We start from the raw sequence: 13,645 nt of genomic DNA, 5'->3' as shown, positions 1-13,645 counted from the left end.
GGAGGTGAGTTTGAATGGAGAAAAACTGGAGGAAGTGAAGTGTTTTAGATATCTGGGAGTGGATCTGTCAGCGGATGGAACCATGGAAGCGGAAATGGATCATAGGGTGGGGGAGGGGGCGAAAATTTTGGGAGCCTTGAAAAATGTGTGGAAGTCGAGAACATTATCTCGGAAAGCAAAAATGGGTATGTTTGAGGGAATAGTGGTTCCAACAATGTTGTATGGTTGCGAGGCGTGGGCTATGGATAGAGATGTGCGCAGGAGGATGGATGTGCTGGAAATGAGATGTTTGAGGACAATGTGTGGTGTGAGGTGGTTTGATCGAGTAAGTAACGTAAGGGTAAGAGAGATGTGTGGAAATAAAAAGAGCGTGGTTGAGAGAGCAGAAGAGGGTGTTTTGAAATGGTTTGGGCACATGGAGAGAATGAGTGAGGAGAGATTGACCAAGAGGATATATGTGTCGGAGGTGGAGGGAACGAGGAGAAGAGGGAGACCAAATTGGAGGTGGAAAGATGGAGTGAAAAAGATTTTGTGTGATCGGGGCCTGAACATGCAGGAGGGTGAAAGGAGGGCAAGGAATAGAGTGAATTGGAGTCATGTGGTATACAGGGGTTGACGTGCTGTCAGTGGATTGAATCAAGGCATGTGAAGCGTCTGGGGTAAACCATGGAAAGCTGTGTAGGTATGTATATTTGCGTGTGTGGACGTGTGTATGTACATGTGTATGGGGGGGGGGGGTTGGGCCATTTCTTTCGTCTGTTTCCTTGCGCTACCTCGCAAACGCGGGAGACAGCGACAAAGTATATAAAAAAAAAAAAAAAAAAAAAAAAAATCATTTGCATCATCTTTGAGTTCTCTACCATTTATCTGGGGTGCAGTAAATATGTACATTAATCTTTCTACAATATCAATATAGCAAAACTGGGGTCTCTTATTCAAAATAAGCAGGCTAGTGATGTTTTGGGGACAACCCATACCCGGGATAAACTATTCTCTAACTTTGTGCAACAAAAAATTCACTGTCAGCTTCTCATACCCAGACACTGTACAAGAATAACAATGACTAAAGAATCATACTTGCGGTAAAGATGAATACATGTCCTTATGTGTGACAGCCATGCGTGCTCTTGCCATGTCTAATGGATAAGTAAGGAACTGAGATGTTACACCTGCCATTGAACCTGCCACAAATCTTAATGATGATGGAGTTCTGAAAAGTAAAGATCAAATAAAACAAGATATAAAACAAACTCTGCTGTCATTATGTAAAATATTGGGCATATTACACTCTTCCATGCCTAACTGTATCCCATTCTTCAGTAAGGCGCATCATGAACAAAATATAGCAGCCCCATATGTGCACATCAACACCCTAGCTGTCATGTAAAATGCACCAAAACCAGACTGCATAATATGTACGACATGAAAGATAAACCTAAACATATTACAGATATCTCAAACCTTACATTCCATGCTTCTAGAGACATACTGTACACAAAACACAGCCTTGCTAACCACACACTTAATACATACTGACAATACTTAACTATTTGAGAGCATGTCAATGTATTCTGCATTTTTTATGAAAGATTAGCCGAGTCATTTCTTTGGTGTGCATATAGTTACATGAATGATGCTTGATATGCCCTTCACACATAACTAACATTTGTGACTTTATGAATGCTACCATGCTTATATTCTTTCACTTAATGTTTACTACATTTTTCGTTTTTTTCTCATACATGTTTGCAATTTCCCACATTAGAGCGGTAGCACCAGACAAAGAAATGGCCTCAGTTGCTCACACCTCTCTCCAGCTGTCTTGTATGGTGCAATAAAACCAGATCCTCCTATCCACGAGCAGGCCCTCCAAACGTTTCCATGGTTTCCCTTGACTGCTTCATATGCTCTTTGTTCAGCCCACTGATGGCAAATTGTCCTTTATAAACCACATTGCTCCAATTTGCTCTATCCTTTACACATGTCTGCATATTCAGCCCTGAACCTTCAAAGCCTCTTTCACTCAATCCTACTACTTCTTCCTTGGTTTCTCGCTTTTCCTTGTTCCTTCCATGTTTAATATGTATACCCTCTCAGTCATCCTTTCCTTGTTCATCCTCTCCATATGTCCAAACCATTTCAGCAGACTCTCTTCAACTCTCTCAATAAAACTCCTTCCTTCCACACCTCTCTCTTAACCTATAATCTCTTATTTGATCAACCCTCTTCACACCCCATATTATCAAACATTTCATTTCCAATACATTCATCCTATTCCTTACCATTATTGTCTATGGCACATGCATCCATACAGTAAGCATTATAATATTTGCATGTCTGTCATGGTTTCTGTGCACACACACACTAGTTACAGAGCCTCAATAACTTAAAATTTCTTTATCATGAAAACCATTCCAAACAAAATAATTTAGGTTCCTTCAAATATCAAAGATTTCAAAGAGACAGGCTATCTGTTTTGTAGGACAGCAAATGAAAAATACAGAGGCATGCACCTATGTCACAAGGCAACACATGCAAATGTTCACGTTACTGTATATGGTGTGTTGTAGCAGCAGACATAAGAAAGTACTACCAGCCTAACTTAAGAGTGAAGTAATACTTGGAATTATTTTGCATTCTCCATATCAAGACAACTGATCTTAATTCGTTCCACTTAAAATGACCTTCAGGCTAGACTTTGTATCTTTTTTCAATATCGTACCAATCAGATTTTCCTTCTCTATTTTCTCCTGTCTTAACAATCTTAATGTCATTTCTACTTTTGATATTCTGAATCTTTTGAGAAGACATTGACTTGCCATTGGTGGGCTGAATCAGGACATATGAAGCAGGTGGGGAAAATCTCAGAAAGGTCTGTGGGGTACTAGTTAAAGTGCAAAAAATCCTTTTTGTTCATTTTCTTCGTTGCTTTTTTCCCTTATGTTCTTTGCTAAAGCCTAGCTTTAATGAAAACTACCCATAAATGGGGACTTCATCATTAATAAAAGAGAAATGCAGGTTCTGAATAATGAAAATCCAGTTCTCTAACATAGGCAGAGCAGCTAAAAGCATATGAGAAAGCCCGTAATCAGCATGAATTTAAATCTCCTTTCTGTTCCCGAATATGTAGTGTACTCATGAGCTTTCAACTCTGTCAACTAACATGAAACATATGATGTCAGCACATGGTGCCTCTTGTGGTGCCTCTACAGCTGTTAAGCTTGGACACTTAATGCTTGTCGATAGAGTTTAAGGACTCCTATAGTTACAAGTATCTTGGACTATCTGTCAACTATCATGAAACATATGATGTCAGCACATGGTGCCTCTTGTGGTGCCCCTTCAGCTGTTAAGCTCGGACAATGAATGCTTATCAACAGAGTTTAAGGACTCTTACAGTTACAAGTATCTTGGACGGGTTAACAGGCCACCAGTGGATTGACACTATTGTAAAAATCAGATATCATTCTCTTACTTTATAATCATCACATCAAATATACCATGTGCTTAATCTAACAGAGCCAAGTAGAGCATTATGCATAAATGATATTATCCTGCATAACAATTCTACATCAAAGTTGGAAATACATGGGGGTGATGGGTGATCTTCCTCTTGGGCTGAGATAATCACCCCTTAAAAAAAAGTTTTGCCTTCCCTCAATCACAAGTGGGCCCTAAAGTGTTATGTTCCATTAGTTTTCTGTTCAGTGACCAAGCTATGTTAAAAGACTTGATCAATGTGTTGCATGAAATATCAACGAAGAGCATGTCTCTCACTTTGAAGTGCTAATGTATCAATCTTACAAATATCAACTTTTTGTGTAGTTATAACTCTAGGAGTTCCAGCATGGGTGAATTTGTTTCCCTCAAAAAAATTGGATGTAAGATGAGGAAAAAGAGGACGTGTGTCAGAGGTGGAGGGCAAAAATGGTTACGTATGAAGGAATAGTAGTTCCAATAATATCACATGGATGCAAGGCATGGGCTATAGATAAGGCTGTGCGGAGAAGGGTGCATGTGTTGGAAATTAAATGTTTGAGGACAATGCTATGTATGTGGTGTGAGGTGGTTTGGTCGAGTAAGTAATGATAGGGTAAGAGAGATGTGCGGTAATAAAAAGTGTGGTTGAGAGAACAGAAGAGGGAGTGCTGAAATGGTCTGAACATAAGGAAAGAATGGATGAGGAAAGGTCAACAAAGACATATGTGTTAGAAGTGAAGGGAACTAAGAGAATAAAAACTAAAATGGAGATGAAAGGATGGAGTGAAAAAGATTTTGAGTGATCGAGGCCATAACATGCAAGAGGTTGAAAGGCAAACATGAGACAGTGAATTGGAATGATTTGGTATACTGGTATTGACATGCTGTCAATGGACCGAACCAGGGGATATGACGTGTTGGGAGTAATCCCTGGAGAGATCTCAGATCTGTGGGGACTGGTTTTGGATGGAGATCTGTGGTTTCAGGGCATTACACATGACAGCAAGAGAATCGATCTGGGTGGCTCTGGCCTTTCTTCATCTATTCCTGGTGCTACCTCGTTAAACAGGAAATGGCAATCAAGTATGGAAAAAATATGAAGATACAGATGAGTAGGCCTTAGACTGTAGGCAATTCATCAATCGAATTGTAAATGGGATTGATATTGCTAGTAAAAGATAGTATAAATAATGGACCATCGTTTCGTCTTCTGTAGTAAGCTTCTAAAGGTTAATAAATCTACTAGCAGCCAAGAGTATCTACTCTACTGGGTTAAGAAAATTTAATTAAACGAAAGAATTTATACTTACTCTCTGCCTGGCTCATCTATTCTTAACACTCTCTTGAACTGTTCATGAGCTGTAAATTGAACAGCAGCATATGGAATAATGCGTGCCATTGTAGCAGAGTTTCCCCGCCACAAACTTAAAAGCCCTTCCTTTTTATAACAGTGTAATAGGAACCCAAGAGCATGTCGGGCTGAAAACTTCTGCTTTGTTGCCTGCAATGTGCAAAATCATAATAAAATTACTATAAAACATAAATATATACACAAAAAAGTAAATATAAAAATGAAGTGCTATGAATCACAATGTATTCTACAAATTTATTACACTTTATGTATTTGCTACAAACCAATGCTGAAAATATTGCAAAGCACACAAACCTGAGTACATACTGTGACAATAATGTCAACAGGTATCAGGGATATAGATAAAGTGATAGAATATACTATAACTCTTGCTATGCTCAGCAACCTAAAATTCACTACAAACCTGAAAATTTATTTTTGTTCTGTCAAGAGGGGCAATGGTAGTCTTAGCCACTGCTCCAGCCAATGCCCCAGCCACCAAGGAGATGAAGACTTGATGAGTGTGTGAGGTAGTCTAAAACAGATAAAGTGTTAATTGTGTTTTAGTTCTACTAATGCCAATTCTACAAAGCCTAATATTCTCAAAGAGGCTTGAGCTCAAAACACTCATAAAAGCAAACTTCCAACAAACAAATTTGACATATCCACCTGCAAATATGCAACATTAAGATGTGAGTATAGCCTGGTAAGGGTGCTAAAAAGAAGCCTAGCTCTTATTCATGATTTGTGTAAGTGAAGCTACAGAGGCTCTAATGTATCTGATCCACCGAATCAAAATGGGAAAGCAGTAACAATAACAGATAGATAACTCAGTGTATACAAAAACAGAAAGTTAGCTTGACAGATACAATGGTAGACATATAAAGCAGACAAGAAAATGGTGACTAACTGTTCAATAAAAGACAGAAAGTGTGTAAAGTAAATGTGCTCACACTGTGCCTAAGTTTGGTGTACCAACAACATCTTGCTTTTCTTTACTAGATGCACCAAGTCTTCATAACTTTTGATGCTTCTAGATTGGTGAAGCGATGGTTCTGTTTTACTTTAATCTATCTCATCTGAAGCTAGCAGACAAAAGTTACTTCTAGTGAACTTTGGGATACGATCAAAATATTCACAGGACTACTTAAAATTGCTATAATTAAAAAATAATGATAATTAAAAAAATAATTGAAGCAGTGGGAAAAGGGTAAAATCATTTTCAAATTCTTTGTTGTTTCCTATGTTAGTGAAGCAGTACCAACAAAAGAAAAGCCTTACTTGCTCATATCCACTGTTTAACTATCATGTACCATTCATCAAAACAAGAGCCCTCATCGTCAGCCAAACTCCATAGACCATTTAATGCATGGTTCCCTCTGACCACTTCATATGCCCTGGTTCAGCCCAGTGACAGTATGTCATACCCCTGTATACTTCACTACTCCAATTTGCTCTATCCCATGCATGCTTCTTAACCACCTGGAAGTTCAGGTCCTGACAACTCAAAAGCCTCTCTCACTCCATCTCCTTTCTTGTCTTTCCTTTCCCCTTGCTTCATTCAATTCTGACATATAAAAACAACAATAAAATGATAAACTACAAAAAAACAAAAGTTGCCTGGCCAAATCCATCAGTATCAACACAAAAGCAAGGTACTGGAGGTCTGGTTTTACAGAAATAATCACAAAAACTTATATCATCTCAATTTCTTCTTTCTGAAATAAATCTTTATGTAAGATCTTTCATTAAATACAAGACTTAAGAGGATCAATAATATAAAAACATATCAACTGAAAAATGAAAAGAGAAAGACTATGTATTTCTGCTACTTGCTTCTTTGTGTTTACTTTTCTGATATCATGAAAATAAAAGATCTGATCCTTATTAACAATTGATAGGTCTTTTTAATCTTCAGCTAAGGACATTACTAACAACTTCGTTCTACCTTTCCTTCACTTCTCTGTTCTGAAAGGACTATAGCTGTCCCTCATATAGACAAAGCAACTCTCTTTGATTCCAGTTTCTCCTCTAACTCTACCTTGGATGATTCTTACATTCTTTCATCCCCTGACGCTCCTCTTTCTAATCCTATGCCTCTTCCTTTAATCTCTTTTCGAAATGTCTAAAAGGCACTTCTCTCTTTGGACACAAACAAGGCTTATGGTCCTGATGGCATCTATTCCCAAATAATGAAAGAGTGCCTCTGAATGTGCACATGCTTGCTCACATGCTCCATTTCTGTTTAAAAATCAAAACTTTTCCTTTTCTTGAAAGCGATCGCTGTTACATCCCATCCCTAAGGAAGGTGACTATCATCCTGTTGCTTTGACATATGCCATTTCCAAAGCCTTTGAATTCTTTTGCAACTCCCATATCCTCAGACATCTTGAACCTTAAAATCTTCTCTCCGATCACCAATATGGCTTCAAGGCAGGATCCACTGGTAATACTCTTTCTTCTTTTACTAATGTTTGTTTGTCTACCCTGAAAGATTCTGGGAATCGTATGTAGTTCTCCCAATATATCCAAAGCTTTTGATATGGGTCTCACCTCTAAACTTCCCTCTTTTGGTTTCCTTCCCTCCCTTTACTTCCTCATATCTTGCTTTCTCTCTAGCCAGTCTATCTCTGTGGCTGTTGATTGATGGATCAGCTTTTCTCCCTCTCCCAACCAATAGTGGTGTCCCTCAGGGTTCTGTCCTGTCTCCTACACATTTTCTCCTTTTAATCAATGATTTCCTCTCTTTCACACACAACAAATACACTCATATGTTAACGACTCAACATTTAATTTCTCATCATCCTTCAATTCTGCTCCTTCTCATACTCAATGCGCATCTTGTCTTGATATAACTTCCTCACTAACTCAGACTTGAACAGGACATCTCAGCTGGGTAGACAAAATCTGGTTAAGTCTGATGCCTTCAAGACCCAGATTCTACCCATTTCTCCATCAATAATTCCTCAGAATTTTCCTCTCTCCTTTGACAGTCCCGTAATTCTACCTCTTGACTCAATGAACACACTTGGTATTACTGTAACATCCACTCTCCCTTGGAAACTACATTACAGAAACAGCTAAGTCTGCCTCTAAAATTCTGGAGCCCTGTTTTGATGTCAAAATTTCTTCTTGGAACAGTTGCTCTGTTTATACAAAGGACTGATCCATCCTTGTATGTAGCACTGCTCTTACATCTGGAGTACTTTTAGCTTTGCATCCTTATTTGACAGTTGAAAGTGCTCCAACTTATAAACTCTCCCACGCTAACTTCAAAACTTAACCAGCTTACCCTAAGCCATAATTCATTCATCATTTTCTTCTTTTTTTGTTGAAGGCTCCAGTCAAGACAAAAACCCACATCAAGGCCAGGCCTTAATTGAAATATAGAGAATTATGAAACAAAAAGAAAAGACAAAGAAAAGTATTCTAGAATTTTGGACTAAGTGAAAAACCTGTCTTTTAAAATGTCTCAGGTCATAGTTATTGGGAAAGACATGTAAAGGTGGAGAGTTCAAAAGTTTTGACAAGTAGGGAAAGAAGCATGTATCAAACGGCCCATCCTTGAGTTGCCAATGGCCACTTGATAATTATGTGATGCAGCAGCTTGCCGAGTACTGCATGGCCTAGCTAGTAATGGGGAACACAACCAGCCTGCTCTTGGAAGCAAAAACCAAAGTAATATCTATAGAACAGGGCAAGTGAACCAACACTGCAGCTAAGGCAAGGGGGTTAAGTTTGGAATTAACCTGGGACAGTTTATAAGTCAGACTGCTTTCGACAACTGTGTCAAGAAAGGATGCAGAGCTAGAACCACCTCAAATGTGAGCAATATTCCAAACAAGGAAGAATCAGTCCCTTGTATAAATGGAGCAAAGCTTCAGAAGAGAAGTTTCAACATCTAATCAGGACACTTTCCCTCTTCTAAAGGTATTACTTTGGTATATGTTCCCAAGAGCTCACTACTAGTATACCCTCACCACTAGCTCAACCATGCAAGCTGTTGTATCACATGATTACTGTGCTGCTGTTGCCATCTCAAGGGTGGGCCATTTTGATAACTGATTCTTTCCCTACACTTTGAAGCTCTGGAACTCTAACTTCTCATGTCTTTCCCAATAACTATGACCAGGCATGTTTTACAAGACTGGTTTTTCACTTCTTAAAATGAAATAATATCAAATATAATGGTACTAATGAATTATGCATGAAATACTCTTAGTACAACAACAAAAATTAAAAAGAAAAATGGTGCTTGCAAACCATTTCATACTTATGCTTCATGATCACAGGTAACAAAAATTATGAAACTTCACTGTAGAGTACATATAGGTAATTACAAACAGGTAATTGTAACAAAGACTGTACCCATTTTAGATTTTCCGTTGAAATAATCTGAACTGATTACTATGATGAAACATGATGCAGTTCATCCTCAGATGGCAAAATGTTGACTGTCCAGATGATGAGCAAGATTCTTTATGTCACAAACTGGATTCAATGTCTTAAGTTCACAAAACTGTCGATGGTAAAAAAGGACTAGAAGAATTTTGAGCCATATATTTCCCACTGAATTTTTTAAAGTGCAATAACCCCAGCTTTCTTAATTCAATAACATGCAGGTATCAATCGAACAAAAAAAAAAAATATTACTAAACTAGATCTTTAAGAGTTGTGTGTCTTTCCAATTTACCTTTGTATTTTCTTGAGCAACCTCCTCAAGGTAGCTGGTTTTCTTACTAACCACATCTTCAGCTGGTAATTCTTTGTGCTCAAGTGAGGATGGTAAAACATCTGCTGGGCTGCCTTTTGTTTCTTTATCACCAACCCTGAAATAGAGGCTAAAGCATAATTTCTCACCAAGAGGGCCATAGGTTTATTCACTGTCACAGTGGCACTAGTAGTGCAACTCTTAAATGAAGTGAGCTTCTCTGTGTGATCATTATCCTCCAAACATATTACGTATTACATACCTAAATCATAATGCACAATTTGATTTGAATCTTACTTTAGACACTGACTATGCTCCTTTGCTATCACTATTTGCAACATATGTTAAGAGATACCAAGTTTTCAAACCTATTTTAGTCTTAGGTAATGATTAGAAAACCACATCTGGGTTTCTGTAAAGTGATAATGCCCAACAGAATGATACAAATAAAAAGGAAATAATCTAAATCACACACAATACTTATATCTTGTCAGTTTTGTTGGTCACTCAGTGCTAAGGAAGTCTTCAGAAACTCAATCAATCCCAACCAAATGAGGTTGAAAATGTGCACCAATAGCTTTGGTGATGGATCCCAGCATGAATAAACTTTCCTGAACAAAGTAATCAAAGTAAATTAACACACTAAAAGCAAAGTTTTCTTATTCTCATGATATCCAGACTCAACCACAGAACATAAAACCAGTCAGACTAGGGAAATGATGATAAAGATTAAGAAAATCTTTTTAAGTCTCAAGTCTACTGAATGTTAGGTAAAGGGAAAGTTCCATGTATGGCAGGGCTGGCATACCATTAAGGGCAAAATAAATTTCAACACTTTAAAAATCATCTCGTCTTAGAGGAGGAAAATATAGCTTCAAAGAATAAAGTAGTTTCTAACCATCTATACCTTTGATACCTGTTCCCTAAAGGAACCGCCATCGAGGGGGTGGCCACTTTCACAAAAGGGTCTCCACTTATCCCTGTCCTTACATGCCTCCCTTGCATACATCATTCCACACATTCTTCTACCATTTCTCTCTATCCAATACTCTTCCACTCTAATTCCCCTCATCACAACTGGTCTTTCCCTTAAACCAATCAATTTAATTTTATCATTATACCCTCTCCTTGTAAACTCCCCATCTTGTATACTTTTCAAATGTCCAAACCATCTCAAAGTATTACTTTTAACCCACTCCACAATTCATTCTCTCTGTATTCCCTGCCATACTGAATCTCTCATACCACACTTCTCTCAAACAGCATATTTCCACAACCTAGATTCTTAACCTCTGTGACTCATTCCATGTCCACGTTTCAACCGCAGGGTCAAGAGGACTATGTCCCTTAGTCCTTTCTTCACTTACACTTTTACCCTTCATTCTAATTCAGGGACCCAATGACTATTCTACCCTGAACTGCTCTCTCCCATCTCTTTTCTTCCAAATCACCAAACTTAACTAAGATAGCTCCCAAATACTTTAATTTTTTCCAGTTTTTCTTCCCTATATCAGTAACAGTTTATTACGACTTCTTCTCTCACTTTATAGGGCTTTGTAAAATCTATATTTTCACTGTTTCCTTTTAAACGTCAATTATTCACTTTTAATCACATTCATCCTCAACTGCCTAAGCTTACACACATCATCTGCAAACAGGCTTGTCACTAACCTTAATACCACACTCCATTTCTGCACTCTTTTCCCTAGTTTTGCTTTCATCTCTCTTATCACTTCATGGTGACATCATGGAGCCATGCCTCACACCCACTTGTATGACAAGACTTTTGCTTAACTCTCCATCTACTCTTACATGTGCATAAACCCCTCTATAGAAGGCTTTCAAATCATCCAACAGTTATGCCCCTACCACAAATATCCTTAACACATCCCATTAGACATTCCACTCATCTCTGTTATACACCTTTTCAAGATCCATAAATACTGCATGTAGCTTCTTACCTTTCGCTAGATACTTTTCCACAGTCATTCTCCCTGCCAGAAATGTTTAAATCACTACAAGAAGAAAGATGATGTCTAATCCAATACTGCCAAGGTCACCATGTGGCAGGGACTTTCTGACACAATATACTTCATTGTAACTGATGGAAAAGTGAAACAAGCCTAGACAGAGAAATACTTTTTGACAGAGATGAGACCAAACCAAAACTGAAACTTCCATAGGAAGAGAAGACCCTTGCAATCTTGGACAAAATGATACTGGATTGGAAAGCTTGTTACCAATTGTAACAGGCCCATATCTACCACAACTGTTAAACCACAGCATACAAATGAAAAAACTTAAAATATTCCTCATTATTCACACATGCCAAATAAAAGGAATTATCACACAAAACAAACAAAACTTTTTTCATATGAGGCATACTGATCAAGTTAAAAATAATATCTACAATCCTGATGGAAATTCACAATACAAATCAGGAGAAAGGTAAGGTATGGACCTCAAATTACAACTTACAAAGACGGATGGGAGTGGAAGAACATGCGGAGAAATTGGGCTGTATGTCTTATGATTGTCATGTAACAGCTGAGATCCTACATTCCTCATATGATTAAGCAGAAGCATTTGATGTCAACAGTAAAACTGATAATCTAGTTGTTCAATAAGCTATGAGCCATTATGTGAAAGACTACAAGAACTTTTGGAAAAAATATACTTTCGAATCTTACCTTAACAAACTTGGTAACCCAGTCCCAAACATAACCTTATTAAGAGACTTCAGCCTACCATGCATATCCTGAAAGCAGCTAGGAAACAACACTGTAGCTGGAAAAAGGAACAATTTAGAATATGTGACAAGTTCTCCCTTAGTCGGCAAATAGCAGAACCAGCAGCTACAATGTTATTCATAAATAATGCAAACCTGAACAATACCCTCATCATCTCAAATACACTGTGGTCTGATCACAAACTGACAAAGAATAAGTAAGGATATGGATACTAAAGTAAGGCAAAACACATGTAACTATGGAAGAGAATTCTGCAATTTCAGTTTTAAAAGTAAATGGCTAAAATGGGAAGAACTTATCATTTGAATGTTAACTACACAAATGGAATTCCTTTTTGAGTGGCAAAACACCAGAGGAGTGCATGAAATGCATGACTAGAGGCACTCCAAATGTGCGACAGACAGAAAACAGTAAGAAAGAAGTAAATCAGGTCCAGACTAAAATGAGTAAGATTCTGACTCTACAGGAGGCAAAAACTAGTTAGAAAACCTTATGGAAAAGTGCAGCTCATTCAGCAAAGAAAAACAAACCTGTCAAATGAACTGGCAAACACATACAAGACCCATGAAAAAGAGGAAAAAAGGACCATCTACGAGAAGTGGAAAAAGCTTCAGAAGGGGACTATTTGGATGGTTTCCTACCAAAATGACAGTACCTCCATGTTACACACTAGATATTTTCAGCATGCAAAGGTCTTTGAGAGGGGCCAATGAGAACATGTCCATGTATTCTGCCCCAGGAATAAACTCTTAGAACTCTGTCCTTATAAAGAAACGTAAAACACTACTTGCACTGGCACTAAACATCAAGAGGAATAGTCTGGACTCTTGGCATAAACCCCTTGAGTGTGAGACAGACTCACATCACCCCATTCCACAGCCAAGAAATGCAATCCTAACTATAACCTAGTATCAATGACTTTGCATGTTATCATAATCTTTGAAAGACTTTAGATGTAAACAGGCATTAGAATATCAAAAAGCCTACATAACCCTGGACACCATGGTTTCTGAGTTGGAAGATCATGCCTTTCACAGAAGCGTGATCGCTATAATAAAATTACAGAGGCACTGGAAATCATACAAAATGGCATGACATACACTGATCACGAAAAAACTTTGAAACATGAGAATATGGAGTCACAGTACACAAAATGCATAAGATGGGAATAACAGGAAAAATTGAAAGACTGATGCACTACTTTTTCACAAACATATCAAACCTAGTAAATCTGGCTATTTCCAATGCCTCCATGGTAAAAGCTCAGTTCCCTAGATGTGTACTTGAACATCCTACTATTCCTCATTCTCAGAGGTGACACTGATGCAAATACAGGTGATAGCTTCATATCAT

General features: G+C 38.0%; 1 protein-coding gene across 1 annotated transcript in view; it reads right to left on the bottom strand.

Annotated features, from left to right (window-relative positions):
• The window catches only part of DPCoAC (dephosphocoenzyme A carrier), a 39,562-nt gene that overhangs the window by 20,816 nt on the left and 5,101 nt on the right, over positions 1-13,645 (bottom strand). Inside the window, exons 2-5 of the mRNA XM_071664545.1 lie at positions 9,525-9,660; positions 5,256-5,366; positions 4,791-4,981; positions 1,078-1,210 (exon numbers count right to left, since the gene is read on the bottom strand). Coding sequence (XP_071520646.1) covers positions 1,078-1,210; positions 4,791-4,981; positions 5,256-5,366; positions 9,525-9,660 — 571 coding nt within the window. The remainder of the gene's footprint in view (positions 1-1,077; positions 1,211-4,790; positions 4,982-5,255; positions 5,367-9,524; positions 9,661-13,645) is intronic.

Source organism: Panulirus ornatus, chromosome 9 (assembly GCF_036320965.1).
Source record: "Panulirus ornatus isolate Po-2019 chromosome 9, ASM3632096v1, whole genome shotgun sequence".
Taxonomy (NCBI): Eukaryota; Metazoa; Arthropoda; class Malacostraca; order Decapoda; family Palinuridae; genus Panulirus; species Panulirus ornatus.
This window is presented reverse-complemented; position numbering and strand designations above follow the sequence as displayed.